The sequence below is a fragment of the Cydia splendana genome, chromosome 26 (assembly GCF_910591565.1).
Source record: "Cydia splendana chromosome 26, ilCydSple1.2, whole genome shotgun sequence".
Lineage (NCBI taxonomy): Eukaryota > Metazoa > Arthropoda > Insecta > Lepidoptera > Tortricidae > Cydia > Cydia splendana.
In genome coordinates this window covers 6,836,748-6,857,398 of record NC_085985.1, presented here as the reverse complement: position 1 = coordinate 6,857,398, position 20,651 = coordinate 6,836,748, and the positions used below count along the sequence as shown (strand labels likewise).

General features: G+C 47.7%; 6 protein-coding genes and 1 pseudogene across 6 annotated transcripts; all 7 read left to right on the top strand.

Moving 5' to 3' along the window:
• Positions 1-64: 64 nt before the first annotated feature.
• Positions 65-15,209, top strand: LOC134803212 (uncharacterized; annotated as a pseudogene).
• Positions 2,753-3,675, top strand: LOC134803206 (histone H1C-like). Its single transcript, XM_063775904.1, has one exon. It carries the CDS (start codon positions 2,753-2,755, stop codon positions 3,428-3,430), a length of 678 nt encoding a protein of 225 aa, XP_063631974.1. The 3' UTR covers positions 3,431-3,675.
• On the top strand, positions 9,788-10,183 carry LOC134803211 (histone H2A). The gene has a single exon (XM_063775908.1). The coding sequence runs from the start codon at positions 9,809-9,811 to the stop codon at positions 10,181-10,183; it is 375 nt and encodes a 124-aa protein (XP_063631978.1). The 5' UTR covers positions 9,788-9,808.
• Positions 10,895-11,433, top strand: LOC134803209 (histone H2B). The gene has a single exon (XM_063775906.1). It carries the CDS (start codon positions 11,056-11,058, stop codon positions 11,431-11,433), a length of 378 nt encoding a protein of 125 aa, XP_063631976.1. The 5' UTR covers positions 10,895-11,055.
• Positions 15,210-17,546: 2,337 nt separating the features above from the next.
• Positions 17,547-18,469, top strand: LOC134803173 (histone H1C-like). Its single transcript, XM_063775877.1, has one exon. It carries the CDS (start codon positions 17,547-17,549, stop codon positions 18,222-18,224), a length of 678 nt encoding a protein of 225 aa, XP_063631947.1. The 3' UTR covers positions 18,225-18,469.
• Positions 18,470-19,000: 531 nt separating this feature from the next.
• LOC134803118 (histone H2A) lies at positions 19,001-19,401 on the top strand. Its single transcript, XM_063775825.1, has one exon. The coding sequence runs from the start codon at positions 19,027-19,029 to the stop codon at positions 19,399-19,401; it is 375 nt and encodes a 124-aa protein (XP_063631895.1). The 5' UTR covers positions 19,001-19,026.
• Positions 19,402-20,088: 687 nt separating this feature from the next.
• Positions 20,089-20,627, top strand: LOC134803143 (histone H2B). Its single transcript, XM_063775849.1, has one exon. It carries the CDS (start codon positions 20,250-20,252, stop codon positions 20,625-20,627), a length of 378 nt encoding a protein of 125 aa, XP_063631919.1. The 5' UTR covers positions 20,089-20,249.
• The last annotated feature ends 24 nt before the right edge of the window (positions 20,628-20,651 follow it).

Sequence of the window (20,651 nt, the reverse complement as noted above, 5' to 3'; positions counted from 1 at the left end):
CGTGGCTCGCCTGTTATTCCACTCGTGTCGACGCGCGCCGCAAGTCGTGTGTCGTGTTCCGTGTATTCTAATCTGAGAAGTCTAATCTCAACTAAAAGTCGCAATGACCGGTCGCGGTAAGGGAGGTAAAGGTCTGGGGAAAGGAGGAGCCAAGCGTCACAGGAAGGTGCTCCGTGATAACATCCAGGGTATCACCAAGCCCGCCATCCGTCGTCTCGCCCGCAGAGGTGGCGTCAAGCGTATCTCCGGTCTGATCTACGAGGAGACCCGCGGTGTTCTCAAGGTGTTCCTCGAGAACGTGATCCGTGACGCGGTCACCTACACCGAGCACGCCAAGAGGAAGACCGTCACCGCCATGGACGTCGTCTACGCTCTGAAGCGTCAGGGCCGCACCCTCTACGGTTTCGGTGGTTAAGCGCTCTGCTGCTTGCGCTGCCTGCCCGCCGCGCGCGACATCGTGTAATATGTACTAACGCATGTATTACCGTAGTACGCAAATACAAAAAGGCCCTTTTCAGGGCCGCAAATAATTCTATGATACCTACGCGATTACAATACAAAGTTTCAGTAGCGACACAGACGGACAAACAATCAATCGATCTATATCTCCAAAATATATATATATATCTATCTATCTATCTATCTATCTATCTATATCACTGTCAGTACATTTATATATAATGATATCTTACTTACCCCGCACCGCAAGTCCAATTTTCTAACTTGTAACAGCAAGCAGCCATCTCGTTCGCCGCTTCGGTGGTTTGACGCCAGCCCAGCTCTCTCTCTCTAAAACAACAATTATAATATGTACTTAATTTATATAGGTATGTACTTAGTTATTTTTGTTTGTTTTACAAGCAAAGGGCTTTAAAGTTGTTATTTAACCTCTTGTGTGCTAATAATAATATTGATACTAGAGCAAGCTAGATATATCTTTAAATCTTTAGATTCCGATCTCGCACATCATTGTGTACCTACGTCACAATTATTAATGTACACCAAGCAAATTTAACTTAACTTAATTATTAGTAAGTAGACCTTGCCGAATACAGCTTGTAGAATATAGGTATGTACCTACCTACCTATGTACTCGTATAAAATAGGCATAAGTACATATATAGATTAACCACCTCCCAGTACAGCATATTTCTTTCTCCCTCTCTTCAAGAATCATCCATCATCATCATCATCATCATCATCATTCATCATCATCATCATCTTCGCCTAGCATCTCGCATAGCATATCGACTAGCATCGCCCTAACCCAAACCTAAATAAGTAGGTATTAAAGTACATATTTTATATCATTATGTATGTATTAAGTACTCACGTTTTTCAAATCCATCCAATGTATTTCTCACACTTAACTCGCTCAATTCTTAGTTAGTTTTACTAATAATAACACCATATATACTTTTAAAACAATCACATGCAACCCGCACACACAGACACACCACCTTTTACATCACTCTCACCTGACACCTGTGAGGCTGTGACCTACTCTACTGATAACGACGAATTACCAGGATGAACTGCCCAATTAGGTAAAGGATTCGCAAATAGTGCATAAAACAGACAGGGACATCCACCATCACCTCACCCACTCCCCCATGAAAGGTAGGTAAATATAGAGAGACTGGACTAGAAAAAATATTAATATTAACTTAATTATATATATAAATAAATGGGTAACATACATGATAGTAACTCAGCAGTATGCCTAAGACTTCTCTCGTGTTCCTATGATGAATATAATTAAGTAAGTACATATAAATAAATATATCAACCTAAACAGATTCTTAAGTTCAACAACACACACTACTGTTTTATTTAATATTAGGCGTATTCAGATAATAATATCATACGTTAATGTATTATAAATACTTACGCCGGACCAAAACTAAATAAAATACCTGACCTAAACGAGATTCTACCTACCATGCCCGCACGCTCGCTCCGAGTCGAGTGTCGCGCTTTGTATGATCCTCGGTAGAAGAGAGTTGAGTTTAACCATGTGAGAATTATAATAATATTCATGATAATGGTGATATCGTAATTTATAATAGAACATAATTATATAAACGTAATATAAAATACCTATCCCGTTTTACATCGGTGTACCAACAGAGAGCAAACCGCTGAACGTAGTAGGCAATCCAAGTCGCGCGGTACGGCTGTTTTACGACAGTGAATACAACAAGTCAAAATAACATTATAACTATAATTTTCTACTATTGTTATTGTGTCACATATATCTATGGTATCTTCGCTTTTAACCGGAAGACACATAATAGTGTTAAATGTGATTTTAATTAAGAAAAATCACTTTTTAAACAGACCCGAGGTGTCCGCAACCTATAATACCAAAAGTAAAGTTACCTCATTCGTTTAACGCCGTTCCAAAACTTAAAACTTCTATTAAAATAGATATATCAATTCATAAAGAATATACATGTGCAATTTTATTATAATCATTATAATATAATTCACTATAAATTTAGTTTAATCATAAACGAGTAAGTGAAAAGTTGGAAGTGTTATTACGAGAAAACGTCCCGCGACATGAGGGTCTGCGTTACGGTTAAGCCGGAGTATATATATAATAGGTGGCGCCCCCAATAGGAGTGTTTAGTACTCGCCAGCGCAGCGCTCCGCTTACACGCGTCCGCTGTTCTCTCTCTTTGCGCAGATCGTTCGTGCGATTTACTAATTTGTAACTACACATCCTATTTTACTTTTTTTTTTAAATATGGCCGATACCGCAGTTGCAGCCGACGCTCCCGCCCCGGCGACGCCCGCGAAGAAGCCTAAGGCGTCCGCCTCCGCAGGCGCTAAGAAGCCTAAGGCGAAGCCCACCCACCCTAAGACGTCCGAGATGGTTAACAGCGCCATCAAGGAGCTGAAGGAGAGGAGCGGTTCGTCCCTGCAGGCTATCAAGAAATACATCGCCGCCCAGTACAAGGTCGACGCCGAGAAACTGGCACCTTTCATCAGAAAATATTTGAAGAGCGCAGTCGAATCCGGCGCACTCATACAGACCAAAGGCAAGGGCGCGTCCGGTTCGTTCAAACTGGAGTCGAAGACATCATCCGCCGGCAAGAAGCCCGCCGCGGCCAAGAAATCTAGCGCTAAATCATCAGCCGCCGCTAAGAAGCCCGCCGCAGCAAAGCCCGCTAAGGCTAAGAAGGCCGCCGCATCCCCGGCCAAGCCTAAGGCCGCCACGAAGGACAAGAAGGCCGCCGCCGCCAAAAAGAAGCCCGCAGCGAAGAAACCTTCCACCCCCGCCAAGGGCAAGAGCGCCGCCGCGCCTAAGGCCAAGAAGACCGCGAAGCCGCCGACCAAGAAGCCTAAAGCTCCCAAGCCGAAGAAGGCTGCGGCCGCTCCCAAAGCGAAGCCCGCCGCTAAGAAGGCTGCCTCGAAGAAGTAAGAAGACTGCGCCATATTGTCGTCGTCGTCCTTACATCGGTCGCGGTAGTAGTCGTGATGGTAGAGGAGATGTCGATTGTCGTTGCTATAAATATTATACGACGACGACGTGTCGCCTCTTCTCGACTCACGTCATACGCCTGTGCGCGTTATACGCACATCAAAAAGCCCTTTTCAGGGCTAACAAATGTATTCAAAGGTTCATATCGCCTCTGTTTCATTGCAATGAGCACATACAAGAGTCGATCGATCGATTGATTGATTGATCAACAAAAATCTAAGTTATAAACATACAACAATAGGTGTTCGGATCGGCATCGGAAAAAGTCGAATCTCAAGGCACAAAAGTCATCAATATGATGATGATGATCTCACTGATAGACGGATATATTAGATTAGGTTTTCATGAATCATGAATTTACACATAATATGATATGATGATGAAGTCTTACATTTCAAACAATATTTAGTTATCTATACACATACATACATACATACATATGTATATGCCTATAGATATAGAACTTACTTATAGAATATTTTGTTAATTTAATTTATTTATTGTTTTTATTTTATCTCTATCTCTCTCTAATTCGCGCTCTTGCACTCGGGGCGTTGATTGGTCGATCGGTCTCGTGTTATGTCGGCTCGTTATATCCCCACTATCAGCGCGCTCCGTGAGACTATATAGCTTAGGGCGCGCATGGCGAAAAAAGACATTTGAGAAAAAAGAGAGTCGCAACTGTGACGTTGACGGGACCGCACGCGCTTGAGCTAGCTCTCGAGACTTACGCACCCTAACCAACTCACTAGTTGACGTGTGTTAACGCCAGTGTTTGTGCAGGCTAAGTATTGTTGTTAGTGTGCCCCAGTGTCGAAAAGACCACTTTCGCAGTGATCGTTTGCTGGCGGATACCTAACGGTGACAACCCAAGCCCAAGCGTTAGCAGTGGCCGTTTGTTTGGCGGATACCTTACGGTGACAACCCAAGCCGCAAACGGGGCGAAAGCCCGGACACATCCGGCGCTAGCCATACCAGCTTGTACTCACATCTGTCGTTTTCCAGGTCAACCGACGCCGACGCCGCACACACACGCCATCGCCATGGTCATCAACAGGACGCCTACCAAGACGACAGAGGCCGTTCAGGAGGAGGACACAGCGGCAGCACCGGCTCCGGTGCATGTGGTGGAGCTCCCGGACGTTGACCTGCTCCTGCTCGCCGGATTCACGGGCGAACCAGACAACGATGGCCCAAAGCGTCTGCCCGCGTTTGGAAGTTTCACGGGGTCAACAATGTCAAGTCGCGGCTCGGAAGAGTTCCTTGACGTTGTAAGCTCCGTGGAGGATTCCAACGAGGGCTCAGACGCTGAGGACCAGCGAAACTCTGAGTCACCCGTGACCGGAGAGCCGGAGCGGTCAGCCGACTACGGGGACCAAGCACGTGGTGATTTATCACGTGGCGATTTATCGCCGCTTGATTTATCACCACGTGTTAGGCATTCACCACGTGCCGAGAGCCCGCTGCCGCCCCAGCCGGCCGACAAGTCTCGACCTGTCACGCCACAACCGGCTGACAGGTCTCGACTTGTCACGCCGGCCAACTCACCGCAACGCCGCCGCCAGTCGCCTTGCCGGCCGCAGGCCGGCCTCGAGATAACCGAGGGCGCCTGGATGGCGATTTTCGGGAAACTCGACAGAGTAGCTCGGGGGTCGCTAGACAGTTGCGTCCTCGGGCCGCTCGAGGCGGCCCTACTCTCAACCCTGTTGGCGCACTCTGGGGCGCGCCAACAGAAGAGACGGCGGGAAGAGGACAGCCCGCCGGCACAGGAGGAGAAGCGGGAATGTAACCGCATCACTCCTATGTCACGCGGTCTTAATCAACCCGTCGTCTGCCCACAGGACTCGCAGCAGCAGCAGCCGATGGACACAGCCGTGCCATCCACACCCGCCGCCGGCGGCTCGCACCAGGCCCCGCCACGCAAGGTGTTGCTACCTGCCCCGGTAGCAAGCACCGACACGTACGCGGCCACAGCAAAAGCCCCACCTAAAGCTTCTTCACTGCCCACAGATACCGCAGCCAGCAAGAAGAAGAAGCAGCAGCCGCAGCCGCCGGCCAAAAGGGCCAAACCGCCCCAGATTCTGGTCGAGGTCCTCCCAGACTCGGCCCGCCACCTGACGGCCATCAACGAGCGTCTCGGTTTTGAGGCCAAAACCGAGAACGTCGAACCGACCGGGATACGGTTCTACCCCAGGACCGCAGAGGAATACCGTGTGGTATTCGCCTACCTCGACAAGGAGCAGGCACTCGACCCCCGGATCCAGTTCGTCAAGCACCCGGAGAAGTCGACCCTGCCGATGAAGGCCGCTATCCGCGGCCTGCCGTCATCTATGTCGGTGCAGGACGTGAAGGACGCCTGTGCCAGAGAGGGGTATTCAGTATCACACGCCCGACTTATCTCCACAGGTAGAGGACGAGGAGGCACCATCTTCTTCGTCCAACTCAACGGGACGGAGCGAGAAAACCCAGGTTTTCTCGACCTCACCAGCATTGCGGACATCAACACCAAGGTTCGTGTCGAACCTTGGCGAGGTAAACCCGGGCCACCGCAATGTTATCGGTGCCAGGGATTTAGGCATTCCTCACAGGGATGTCACCGACCGGTGCGCTGCGTCAAGTGCGCGCTGCCGCACCTGTCGCACCAGTGCACGCGACCCAGGGACGAGCCAGCAACGTGCGCAAACTGCCTGATGGACCACCCAGGCAACCACAAGCAGTGTGCAATTTACTTGCAGGAGCTGCGCAACTGGAGGGGGGGCACCCGCTCCTACACACGCCGACCGCCGACCCGCCGCCCGCAGCGAGGCCCCGACACTAGGGCCTCGGACACACCAAACCTGGTGGAGGATTACTCAACAGGTTCCCTCATGGCACCCGCCAACCAGCCGAGGCAGCGGACAACAGGACACCGAGGACGGACGCAGCCACAACACAAACCGCAGAGGATGTCGCAAGCGGAGCCCCGAGCGACGCCGCCTGCAGCACCCCCAGCGCTCGACACCGTAGCGCTGCACAGGGACATAGTTGCCGCAGTGCAAACTGCGGTAACTGTGTCTCTGAGACCAACGCTAGACGAGTTTGTACTAGCGATTAAGTCTCTGTCTAAGCCTGACCAAAATCAGGCTTAGCTCGCCCTCTCAGCAATAACGCAAGTTATTCGCCAGCTGCACTATCTCTTACGGCCTAAAAGAGAAAGAGCTAAGAATTGTGTATTGGAACGCGCAGTCATTAACTGGTAAAATTAATGATCTCCGTACTTTTCTCCACAGCCAGGACATCGACATCATGCTGATCTGCGAGACATGGCTAAAAGCGTCACTGACGCTCAAAGCCAGCGGATACATCGTGTACCGCCTCGACCAGGCGAACCCCGAAAACGGACGCCCATACCGAGGCCTCGCAATCATCGTCAAGATGACAATCATCCACCAACCGGTGGATATCGAGCAGCAGCCGACATCGCTATCCGCACTGGGGATAGATATCAAACTACAAAGGCATAACCTGCGTTTGTTTGCTATCTACAGGCCCTGCGGAAACTGCCGGCCGGCAGAGATGCGCGACGACCTCAGGCGGCTGCTGCTGGACTCCCCCGTGCCGACCATCCTGGCCGGGGACTTCAACGCCGAGCACCCCGCTTGGAACTCGTCCGCGCATTCCCAGCCGGGAAACACCATCTACCAGATCGTGGAGGACCTCGATCTGGTAGTGGACGGGCCATACGAGCCCACACACTACCACGACGCCGACCCGCTCTGTCGCGGCACCACAATCGACTTTGCGATTTCTCGCGGAGTCGACTCAATCATGAGGCACCAGGTATTTTACGACCTCACCTCCGACCACAGGCCGGTGCTCCTGACCATCGCAGACGAGGCGACAACGAGACTCAACAGGGGACCAGGACGCCGCTACGACTGGACGGCTTTCACAGAAGCCATGGTAAAATCTCCCCGTACAGGTCCCATATCGACCGCAGAAGAGGTCGATGCAGCAGCAGCCACAATCACCGGGGACATCAAAGCGGCCCTCGACGACGCCACCCACATCATCCCGCCTTCGGACCGGCGCAAGCCGCTCCCAAGGCCGCTTCAAGCGCTTTTGGAGAAAAAGCGCTGGTACAGGAAACAGTGGCAAAGGACTAGGGCTCAGTCGGTCAAGGCTGAGCTCAATAGTCTCGAGCGACTGTTAAGGGTAAAACTCAGCGAGCACAGAGCTGCAAGCTGGGAATCGCACATCGAGAGTCTAACTGATCACGTTCCTTCCATCCACAGGTTATGCCGACAACTCAGCGCGACACCCGAGCCGATACGGCCCCTAGTGGACGACACCGACGGGGAACTGAAGTACGCGGCCAAGGACAGAGCGGAAATACTCGCTCGCAGCCTTGAGCAGCAATTCAGGCCATTCCCTGACACCGACCCGCAACACACAGCGGACATCGTGCGGCACGTTCGAGACTACCTCAGCGTGCCCGTAGAGACCCACGATGATCCAATCTACTTTTCTCCTTCACAGGTCCAGGCGACAATCAGACGTCACTGCAAGCCGAAGAAGGCGCCGGGCCCCGACGAGATCCCAAACATGGCGCTCCGCCAACTGCCGCTAAACACCTTAGCGGCAGTGGCGCGCCTGTTCAACGGGATCTTGCGGTCGGGGCACTTCCCCACCATCTGGAAGTCCGGACGGGTCATAGTCCTTCCCAAGCCCGGGAAGGACAGAAGAAAGCCGGAGAACTACCGGCCCATCACGTTGCTATGCAACCTATCAAAGGTGTTCGAGAGGTTGCTGCTCCGGCACCTCTCGCCACACCTGACACCCAGGCCGGAGCAATTTGGTTTCAGGTCTCAACACTCCACCACGTTGCAGCTCACCCGCGTGCTACACCACATGGGCATGGCGCTCAACAAAAAGGAGTACACAGTCGCTGTCCTCCTAGACATGGAGAAAGCGTTCGATCGAGTTTGGCACGAAGGTCTAATATATAAACTTTCTCTGTCCACAGCCCCCCGCCGCATCGTGAGAGTCATCGCTTCATTCCTGGCAGACCGACGCTTCCACGTTCAAGTGGAAGGCGCACTGTCACAGGAACGCCCGATACAGGCAGGCGTCCCCCAGGGGAGCTGCCTATCGCCCGCATGCTACGTGCGCTACACCGACGACATTCCAGTCGTAGGACAAGCGCAACTAGCCTTATTCGCAGATGACGCCGCTTACTTTGCTTCCTCATTCCAGATGCCGCACGCAGTCTCCAAGATCCAGCCGACGCTTGACGCTCTCCCTGACTGGCTCTCCAAATGGAGACTATCAGTCAATGTGGGCAAGACGCAAGCACTTATCACAGGGGCAGCCAGGGTCCTGCCCCCACCTCCCTCTCTTCTAGGACAGCCGCTGTCATGGTCACCCACAGTGAAATACCTGGGGGTGACCATAGACAGGAGGCTCAACATGAAGAAGCACGCCGCGGAGACGGTCATACGAGCGAGAACCGCTCGTATGAACCTCCGCCCGGTCTTCCGCAGTAAGCTCCCTGTACGGACCAAACTCGGTCTGTACAAAGCTTACGTCCGATCGCGACTAACTTACGCTTCACCAGCCTGGTATTCTTTCTGTTGCAGGACCACCAGGACCAACTTGAGGCGTCAGGAGACCCTCTCGCTGCGGACCATCGTCGGAGCAACGCAGTACGTCAGCAACGCAGCCATCGCCGAGCACCTGAAGTGGAGCAGCAGCCTGGAAGACTTCATCATCGAGCGCCTCGCGCGGGGCATGTTCGACCGCGCGGACAACACCGACCACGATCACCTGCGCGGGATTGCGCCCCACTACACGCGCCCGCCGGACCAACACGGGGCTCGGCATCTCCCCCGAGCCCTCCTACACACCACACAAGAAGACGACGAAGAAGAAGACACGCACACACCACACCGGATGTCGCCTACATAGGCACGATGCACACGCCAGCCTAAGCTGCCGGTCGCCTTCTCTGCGTCCCCGATGCCTGGCCCCGCTCAAACGGTATCACCAGGCTAGGGGTCGCGGGGTTGGATAAACGGCCGGTGGCGAGAAAGCTGGCCCTCACGGATACACAGCCGTCCCCAAAATGACGAGCGACCGACCGCCCCACAAGGTGGGGCGCGACCCGAGACAGCCTCCGCAGCCGGAAGGCGGAAGAGGCCACTCGCACCCCTTCAAAAGGGTGCCGAAGGATTTCACAGCAGGCGAAAAAAAATATTCTTGTCCCGACTCACTCACGTGCAATACGTGCTCTCGTTGGTTCGTTCGTTGTGTGTAAACTAAACTTTAATCTCTTTAAACATGTCTGGACGCGGTAAAGGTGGCAAGGTTAAGGGAAAGGCAAAGTCCCGCTCTAACCGTGCCGGACTCCAGTTCCCCGTCGGCCGTATCCACAGGCTTCTACGCAAGGGCAACTACGCCGAGCGCGTCGGTGCCGGTGCCCCGGTGTACCTGGCCGCCGTCATGGAGTACCTGGCCGCTGAAGTTCTCGAGTTGGCAGGCAACGCCGCTCGCGACAACAAGAAGACCAGAATCATCCCTAGGCATCTCCAGCTGGCGATCCGCAACGACGAAGAGTTGAACAAGCTCCTCTCCGGTGTGACCATCGCCCAGGGTGGTGTGCTGCCTAACATTCAGGCCGTGCTCCTGCCCAAGAAGACCGAGAAGAAGGCTTAAGTGTCCACACTTCTCTTCTGGCTACATCCATCTCTAGCGGTAGCACCCGGCGATTGGTGTGGATGTGTACATTTGTCTCGTGCGTACACCTTGTAACGCACGCGGCCTCTGTTATATTCCCGCCCGCCCGAGTGACCGTTACAAAAGGCCCTTTTCAGGGCCACAATATGATTCTGTGTAAACTTTATAAGTTTCATGGCATAACGCATACGTATATGATGTCATTCATTTTTTCGATAGATCTATAAATTATGAATGAATTATAATGAGATTAGATAGATACTTATATTCGATATTCGTAGAGAAATATTTGGCGGAATGTATACACACTCATCCCCTTTTTATTATTTATTACGTTTATTGTCTCTATGTGTCCTCCGACTCTCTAGACTTTCAATTATGCTGTGATGGATGGCTCAGCAGACAGATATTACACCTACTTGCTCAGCTACAGCAATGTGTCACTTGTAACAACAACAACAACAACAACAACAACAACAACAACAACAACAACAATAGTTATCAAATAAGCTACGATTTCAAATATATTTTGGTTGGTTAGTTAACTCATTATTATTATTATTTATCATACATCGCACATCAGGCGGGTGATATTTATTTATTAATAATATGACTAATTAATATGTAAGTAAAGTAATATCAACACGCGCTCGCACTCCCCACCATGCCGATCGACGACGATACTAATGATACACGAACGCTATTGGTCGAGATACCGCGAGCGCGACGCTCGATCTTTAATCCCCTATTTCCCGTTCGCTGCGCTAACAAAAATAGCGATCCTAAAAAAATTTTTACATTTCCAGTTCGACTCTCGTACTGTAAGCATCTAACTAACTAAGTATATCACAATGCCACCCAAGACTAGCGGTAAGGCCGCCAAGAAATCCGGCAAGGCCCAGAAGAACATCTCCAAGTCGGACTCTAAGAAAAAGAAGAAGCATAAGCGCAAGGAGAGCTACGCCATCTACATCTACAAGGTGCTCAAGCAGGTCCACCCCGACACCGGTATCTCCAGCAAGGCCATGTCGATCATGAACTCGTTCGTGAACGATATCTTCGAGCGCATCGCCGCCGAGGCCTCCCGCCTCGCTCACTACAACAAGAGGTCCACCATCACCAGCAGGGAGGTGCAGACCTCCGTGAGGCTCTTGCTGCCCGGTGAGCTCGCCAAGCACGCCGTCAGTGAAGGCACCAAGGCCGTCACCAAGTACACCAGCTCCAAGTAAGCGTACGTCGTTCCTCGTACGTATGCGGTCTGCTGTCTTCTCAATACACTTTTAGTGTAATGGGTTTAGGTAGTTCGTATTGCGACGACACACGACACGCTTTGAGAGTGTGGTTTGTACATCAACCAAAAAGGCCCTTTTCAGGGCCACAAATACGTTCAGAAAATAATATAGGAAGTTTCTAACCGTGCATACGGTGTCAATCGGTCGATAAAAATCAATTAAATATAATTTGTTTACACATTACCAATCAACACGTATGTAATAATAATATAGGTTAGGTTCAAGTTACAATTAAATATATTACTCATGTATCCTCCAAAAGCAAGTGCAAGCACCTGATGATACTCCTCGGTACGGCGGTGTTTCACATTCCGAGCGTTTTTTTTTTTTTTTTTTTTTTTTTTTCGACTTAAAATACGCGAGTGAACCGTTCTTAATATATATTTAATATGTCCGTGTCTCTCACGGAAGTTTTGTTATATTAAAATTGCTAATCAAGTTACAATTACTAAATAAGTTAGGTTAGGTTAGGTTTCGCGAAGTTAGGTTACGTTTGAGTTATGTAATTAAAAAAAAAAATATTATAATAAGTTCGAGTTGAGTGTGTGTGTGTGAGTTCGATCGAGTTAGGTCAGGTTAAGTTAGGTTCGATCGAGTTAGGTCAGGTTAAGTTAGGTTCGATCGAGTTAGGTCAGATTAAGTTAGGTTCCGCGGAGTTAGGTTAGGTTAGCTAACCTAACTCTGTCAAATATTGTTATTTTGAACCAGACCTAACTTAACTCTGCCGAATTTAATAAGCTAACTCCTAGGTTAGGTTAGGTTGAGTTAGCTAACTTAAATCGGTCACATATTTGTTAAAAATAAATATATATATAAAATGTAAGTAAGTATATAATAAAAAGTATTAATATTTCAACAATGTTATTGTAATCAGAAATCGTGTTTGTGAGAAAGGAAGAGGGGCATGGCATGGGGGACGGACGTGTATGTGAATTTTATAGACCTATCTCGCTCACACGGACACTAACTCCGTCCCTTTCCGACGACGAGCACATATAAAAGACGCTCGCGGGGCAATTTTTCGTTGAAGCTGCTTATCGCCGGTGTGCTACGCTAAGTACACAGATGATATCCCGGTGGTCCAGGGGGTAGAACTAGGTCTGTATGCAGACGACGCGGCCTTTTTCTCCACATCAATAAACCCTCAGCACGCAGCGGCCAAGATGCAAAAACAACTGGACATCCTGCCTAAATGGCTCAATGATTGGAGGCTGAAAGTGAACGTCAGCAAGACTCAAGCCCTAATGACCGGCCAAAGATACTTACCAGATAAACTGACACTATTAAAAGAAAGAATAAACTGGGCACCCAAAATTAAATATCTAGGAGTTGTAATAGACAGAAAATTATCCATGACACACCAAGTAACAGAAGTAATTAATAGGACCAAAACAGCCAAAAGTAAATTATACCCAATATTTAAAAGTAGACTCCCAATAAAAACAAAATTAAATATATATAAAACATATGTAAGGTCAAGACTGACATATGCTGCGCCAGCCTGGTTCGCATTGACCTCCGAAACAAACAAAAAGAGACTGAGAGCACAGGAAAACCAGGTCCTTAGGGCCATAGTAGACGCCCCTAGATTTGTGCGAAACAACGTAATACAAAAAGACCTCAAGTGGGAGAATATAGACACATTTATACAAAAGATCGCCAAAACCATGTTCGAGAAAGCAGACAATTCCCATCACGATCATCTCAACCAGATAGCCCCCCACTACACCAGACCGCCAAATACACGCCATAAGCCGCTGCCACGAGAGCTAGCAACCAAAGAAGAAGCAGGCACATCCATCAATAAACCCTAACAAACAAATATATTTATATATATATACATAAAGAAAAATAGAAGAAAACAAGAGTGCAATTCCGATTTTACCGAGCCCGACTCCAAGAAGAGTCGAGGAGACCTCCGCCAAAATGAGCGAAGCTCAGAAATGGCTCCACCCACTTTCGGCCTTCGGCCGAAAGTGTGCGAAGACCCGAGAAAAAAAATTTTTCGTTTATTCCCTCTCGTGACTCGTTAACGTAACGTACACGCGTATCGTAGTAATTTTTCGAAATGGCCCGTACCAAGCAGACCGCTCGTAAATCCACCGGTGGTAAAGCGCCCCGTAAACAGCTCGCCACCAAGGCGGCCCGCAAGAGCGCGCCAGCCACCGGGGGCGTCAAGAAGCCCCATCGTTACAGGCCCGGCACCGTCGCCCTCCGTGAGATCCGTCGCTACCAGAAGAGCACCGAGCTTCTGATCCGCAAGCTGCCCTTCCAGCGTCTGGTGCGTGAGATCGCTCAGGACTTCAAGACCGACCTGCGCTTCCAGAGCTCTGCCGTTATGGCTCTCCAGGAGGCCAGCGAGGCTTACCTAGTAGGTCTCTTCGAGGACACCAACCTGTGCGCCATCCACGCCAAGCGTGTGACCATCATGCCCAAGGACATCCAGCTGGCTCGCAGGATCCGCGGTGAACGTGCCTAAACCGGCACGGAGCTACGTCACCGAATGCAGTCTGCGCGAACGCATATACGGCGGTTACATTATATCTATTATATATTTTGTACCACGCGTTTTGCGCCTGGACATGCGAACGTGACGCTTCCGTCATATATATCAAAAGGCCCTTTTCAGGGCCACACATGATTCGAAAATTAACAAATGTTTCTTTGAACTAACACTGATAAACGAAGATAAATCGATCGATCACTATTAGTATACTATACTGGTGATGTAGTATACCTCTCTCTATATATATATATTATGTACATATACATATACAATTAACCGCGAAACACGAGACAAATAATAATATTATTTATTTACGAACCTGTTTCCAGTATAAGAATTTGTAGTGTAGTAAAATGGAAAGAAGGAAGGAAGGAAGGAAGGAAAGTGAATTAAATTCGTGATATGATATTACGCGCTAAGTATGTGAAGACATAATAATATAGATTTACCAAGATAGAAAATTCAAATTTTATATATCGACAAAATTATTACCACTAACTGAATGCTTACAAAAATATTAGAGGAGAATGAAATAGAGAGAGTTACACTCTTCCGTGAGCCGGTCGCAGTTATTGTAATAGTAATATGAAGTAGATATTTATTTAAATCCCCAAAATGAATGTAAATAACCATATCATATGAAATTATTTATCAATATTATATTAAGTATGTATATTTCATGAATGAATGAATGAATGAAAAGTAAATCAAAAAATATTAATGCTCCGATATCTCTAACCCCGTCCCCCGTCGCCCCGCAATAGGGTAAAGCGTATAAATATCGCACCAGGTCGTGGCTCGCCTGTTATTCCACTCGTGTCGACGCGCGCCGCAAGTCGTGTGTCGTGTTCCGTGTATTCTAATCTGAGAAGTCTAATCTCAACTAAAAGTCGCAATGACCGGTCGCGGTAAGGGAGGTAAAGGTCTGGGGAAAGGAGGAGCCAAGCGTCACAGGAAGGTGCTCCGTGATAACATCCAGGGTATCACCAAGCCCGCCATCCGTCGTCTCGCCCGCAGAGGTGGCGTCAAGCGTATCTCCGGTCTGATCTACGAGGAGACCCGCGGTGTTCTCAAGGTGTTCCTCGAGAACGTGATCCGTGACGCGGTCACCTACACCGAGCACGCCAAGAGGAAGACCGTCACCGCCATGGACGTCGTCTACGCTCTGAAGCGTCAGGGCCGCACCCTCTACGGTTTCGGTGGTTAAGCGCTCTGCTGCTTGCGCTGCCTGCCCGCCGCGCGCGACATCGTGTAATATGTACTAACGCATGTATTACCGTAGTACGCAAATACAAAAAGGCCCTTTTCAGGGCCGCAAATAATTCTATGATACCTACGCGATTACAATACAAAGTTTCAGTAGCGACACAGACGGACAAACAATCAATCGATCTATATCTCCAAAATATATATATATATCTATCTATCTATCTATCTATCTATCTATATCACTGTCAGTACATTTATATATAATGATATCTTACTTACCCCGCACCGCAAGTCCAATTTTCTAACTTGTAACAGCAAGCAGCCATCTCGTTCGCCGCTTCGGTGGTTTGACGCCAGCCCAGCTCTCTCTCTCTAAAACAACAATTATAATATGTACTTAATTTATATAGGTATGTACTTAGTTATTTTTGTTTGTTTTACAAGCAAAGGGCTTTAAAGTTGTTATTTAACCTCTTGTGTGCTAATAATAATATTGATACTAGAGCAAGCTAGATATATCTTTAAATCTTTAGATTCCGATCTCGCACATCATTGTGTACCTACGTCACAATTATTAATGTACACCAAGCAAATTTAACTTAACTTAATTATTAGTAAGTAGACCTTGCCGAATACAGCTTGTAGAATATAGGTATGTACCTACCTACCTATGTACTCGTATAAAATAGGCATAAGTACATATATAGATTAACCACCTCCCAGTACAGCATATTTCTTTCTCCCTCTCTTCAAGAATCATCCATCATCATCATCATCATCATCATCATTCATCATCATCATCATCTTCGCCTAGCATCTCGCATAGCATATCGACTAGCATCGCCCTAACCCAAACCTAAATAAGTAGGTATTAAAGTACATATTTTATATCATTATGTATGTATTAAGTACTCACGTTTTTCAAATCCATCCAATGTATTTCTCACACTTAACTCGCTCAATTCTTAGTTAGTTTTACTAATAATAACACCATATATACTTTTAAAACAATCACATGCAACCCGCACACACAGACACACCACCTTTTACATCACTCTCACCTGACACCTGTGAGGCTGTGACCTACTCTACTGATAACGACGAATTACCAGGATGAACTGCCCAATTAGGTAAAGGATTCGCAAATAGTGCATAAAACAGACAGGGACATCCACCATCACCTCACCCACTCCCCCATGAAAGGTAGGTAAATATAGAGAGACTGGACTAGAAAAAATATTAATATTAACTTAATTATATATATAAATAAATGGGTAACATACATGATAGTAACTCAGCAGTATGCCTAAGACTTCTCTCGTGTTCCTATGATGAATATAATTAAGTAAGTACATATAAATAAATATATCAACCTAAACAGATTCTTAAGTTCAACAACACACACTACTGTTTTATTTAATATTAGGCGTATTCAGATAATAATATCATACGTTAATGTATTATAAATACTTACGCCGGACCAAAACTAAATAAAATACCTGACCTAAACGAGATTCTACCTACCATGCCCGCACGCTCGCTCCGAGTCGAGTGTCGCGCTTTGTATGATCCTCGGTAGAAGAGAGTTGAGTTTAACCATGTGAGAATTATAATAATATTCATGATAATGGTGATATCGTAATTTATAATAGAACATAATTATATAAACGTAATATAAAATACCTATCCCGTTTTACATCGGTGTACCAACAGAGAGCAAACCGCTGAACGTAGTAGGCAATCCAAGTCGCGCGGTACGGCTGTTTTACGACAGTGAATACAACAAGTCAAAATAACATTATAACTATAATTTTCTACTATTGTTATTGTGTCACATATATCTATGGTATCTTCGCTTTTAACCGGAAGACACATAATAGTGTTAAATGTGATTTTAATTAAGAAAAATCACTTTTTAAACAGACCCGAGGTGTCCGCAACCTATAATACCAAAAGTAAAGTTACCTCATTCGTTTAACGCCGTTCCAAAACTTAAAACTTCTATTAAAATAGATATATCAATTCATAAAGAATATACATGTGCAATTTTATTATAATCATTATAATATAATTCACTATAAATTTAGTTTAATCATAAACGAGTAAGTGAAAAGTTGGAAGTGTTATTACGAGAAAACGTCCCGCGACATGAGGGTCTGCGTTACGGTTAAGCCGGAGTATATATATAATAGGTGGCGCCCCCAATAGGAGTGTTTAGTACTCGCCAGCGCAGCGCTCCGCTTACACGCGTCCGCTGTTCTCTCTCTTTGCGCAGATCGTTCGTGCGATTTACTAATTTGTAACTACACATCCTATTTTACTTTTTTTTTTAAATATGGCCGATACCGCAGTTGCAGCCGACGCTCCCGCCCCGGCGACGCCCGCGAAGAAGCCTAAGGCGTCCGCCTCCGCAGGCGCTAAGAAGCCTAAGGCGAAGCCCACCCACCCTAAGACGTCCGAGATGGTTAACAGCGCCATCAAGGAGCTGAAGGAGAGGAGCGGTTCGTCCCTGCAGGCTATCAAGAAATACATCGCCGCCCAGTACAAGGTCGACGCCGAGAAACTGGCACCTTTCATCAGAAAATATTTGAAGAGCGCAGTCGAATCCGGCGCACTCATACAGACCAAAGGCAAGGGCGCGTCCGGTTCGTTCAAACTGGAGTCGAAGACATCATCCGCCGGCAAGAAGCCCGCCGCGGCCAAGAAATCTAGCGCTAAATCATCAGCCGCCGCTAAGAAGCCCGCCGCAGCAAAGCCCGCTAAGGCTAAGAAGGCCGCCGCATCCCCGGCCAAGCCTAAGGCCGCCACGAAGGACAAGAAGGCCGCCGCCGCCAAAAAGAAGCCCGCAGCGAAGAAACCTTCCACCCCCGCCAAGGGCAAGAGCGCCGCCGCGCCTAAGGCCAAGAAGACCGCGAAGCCGCCGACCAAGAAGCCTAAAGCTCCCAAGCCGAAGAAGGCTGCGGCCGCTCCCAAAGCGAAGCCCGCCGCTAAGAAGGCTGCCTCGAAGAAGTAAGAAGACTGCGCCATATTGTCGTCGTCGTCCTTACATCGGTCGCGGTAGTAGTCGTGATGGTAGAGGAGATGTCGATTGTCGTTGCTATAAATATTATACGACGACGACGTGTCGCCTCTTCTCGACTCACGTCATACGCCTGTGCGCGTTATACGCACATCAAAAAGCCCTTTTCAGGGCTAACAAATGTATTCAAAGGTTCATATCGCCTCTGTTTCATTGCAATGAGCACATACAAGAGTCGATCGATCGATTGATTGATTGATCAACAAAAATCTAAGTTATAAACATACAACAATAGGTGTTCGGATCGGCATCGGAAAAAGTCGAATCTCAAGGCACAAAAGTCATCAATATGATGATGATGATCTCACTGATAGACGGATATATTAGATTAGGTTTTCATGAATCATGAATTTACACATAATATGATATGATGATGAAGTCTTACATTTCAAACAATATTTAGTTATCTATACACATACATACATACATACATATGTATATGCCTATAGATATAGAACTTACTTATAGAATATTTTGTTAATTTAATTTATTTATTGTTTTTATTTTATCTCTATCTCTCTCTAATTCGCGCTCTTGCACTCGGGGCGTTGATTGGTCGATCGGTCTCGTGTTATGTCGGCTCGTTATATCCCCACTATCAGCGCGCTCCGTGAGACTATATAGCTTAGGGCGCGCATGGCGAAAAAAAATATTCTTGTCCCGACTCACTCACGTGCAATACGTGCTCTCGTTGGTTCGTTCGTTGTGTGTAAACTAAACTTTAATCTCTTTAAACATGTCTGGACGCGGTAAAGGTGGCAAGGTTAAGGGAAAGGCAAAGTCCCGTTCTAACCGTGCCGGACTCCAGTTCCCCGTCGGCCGTATCCACAGGCTTCTACGCAAGGGCAACTACGCCGAGCGCGTCGGTGCCGGTGCCCCGGTGTACCTGGCCGCCGTCATGGAATACCTGGCCGCTGAAGTTCTCGAGTTGGCAGGCAACGCCGCTCGCGACAACAAGAAGACCAGAATCATCCCTAGGCATCTCCAGCTGGCGATCCGCAACGACGAAGAGTTGAACAAGCTCCTCTCCGGTGTGACCATCGCCCAGGGTGGTGTGCTGCCTAACATTCAGGCCGTGCTCCTGCCCAAGAAGACCGAGAAGAAGGCTTAAGTGTCCACACTTCTCTTCTGGCTACATCCATCTCTAGCGGTAGCACCCGGCGATTGGTGTGGATGTGTACATTTGTCTCGTGCGTACACCTTGTAACGCACGCGGCCTCTGTTATATTCCCGCCCGCCCGAGTGACCGTTACAAAAGGCCCTTTTCAGGGCCACAATATGATTCTGTGTAAACTTTATAAGTTTCATGGCATAACGCATACGTATATGATGTCATTCATTTTTTCGATAGATCTATAAATTATGAATGAATTATAATGAGATTAGATAGATACTTATATTCGATATTCGTAGAGAAATATTTGGCGGAATGTATACACACTCATCCCCTTTTTATTATTTATTACGTTTATTGTCTCTATGTGTCCTCCGACTCTCTAGACTTTCAATTATGCTGTGATGGATGGCTCAGCAGACAGATATTACACCTACTTGCTCAGCTACAGCAATGTGTCACTTGTAACAACAACAACAACAACAACAATAGTTATCAAATAAGCTACGATTTCAAATATATTTTGGTTGGTTAGTTAACTCATTATTATTATTATTTATCATACATCGCACATCAGGCGGGTGATATTTATTTATTAATAATATGACTAATTAATATGTAAGTAAAGTAATATCAACACGCGCTCGCACTCCCCACCATGCCGATCGACGACGATACTAATGATACACGAACGCTATTGGTCGAGATACCGCGAGCGCGACGCTCGATCTTTAATCCCCTATTTCCCGTTCGCTGCGCTAACAAAAATAGCGATCCTAAAAAAATTTTTACATTTCCAGTTCGACTCTCGTACTGTAAGCATCTAACTAACTAAGTATATCACAATGCCACCCAAGACTAGCGGTAAGGCCGCCAAGAAATCCGGCAAGGCCCAGAAGAACATCTCCAAGTCGGACTCTAAGAAAAAGAAGAAGCATAAGCGCAAGGAGAGCTACGCCATCTACATCTACAAGGTGCTCAAGCAGGTCCACCCCGACACCGGTATCTCCAGCAAGGCCATGTCGATCATGAACTCGTTCGTGAACGATATCTTCGAGCGCATCGCCGCCGAGGCCTCCCGCCTCGCTCACTACAACAAGAGGTCCACCATCACCAGCAGGGAGGTGCAGACCTCCGTGAGGCTCTTGCTGCCCGGTGAGCTCGCCAAGCACGCCGTCAGTGAAGGCACCAAGGCCGTCACCAAGTACACCAGCTCCAAGTAAGCGTACGTCGTTCCTCGTACGTAT

Bases quoted from the DNA above. Each gene is read 5' to 3' on its own strand.
- LOC134803206 (XM_063775904.1), top strand. From the start codon at position 2,753: ATGGCCGATACCGCAGTTGCAGCCGACGCTCCCGCCCCGGCGACGCCC.
- LOC134803211 (XM_063775908.1), top strand. From the start codon at position 9,809: ATGTCTGGACGCGGTAAAGGTGGCAAGGTTAAGGGAAAGGCAAAGTCC.
- LOC134803209 (XM_063775906.1), top strand. From the start codon at position 11,056: ATGCCACCCAAGACTAGCGGTAAGGCCGCCAAGAAATCCGGCAAGGCC.
- LOC134803173 (XM_063775877.1), top strand. From the start codon at position 17,547: ATGGCCGATACCGCAGTTGCAGCCGACGCTCCCGCCCCGGCGACGCCC.
- LOC134803118 (XM_063775825.1), top strand. From the start codon at position 19,027: ATGTCTGGACGCGGTAAAGGTGGCAAGGTTAAGGGAAAGGCAAAGTCC.
- LOC134803143 (XM_063775849.1), top strand. From the start codon at position 20,250: ATGCCACCCAAGACTAGCGGTAAGGCCGCCAAGAAATCCGGCAAGGCC.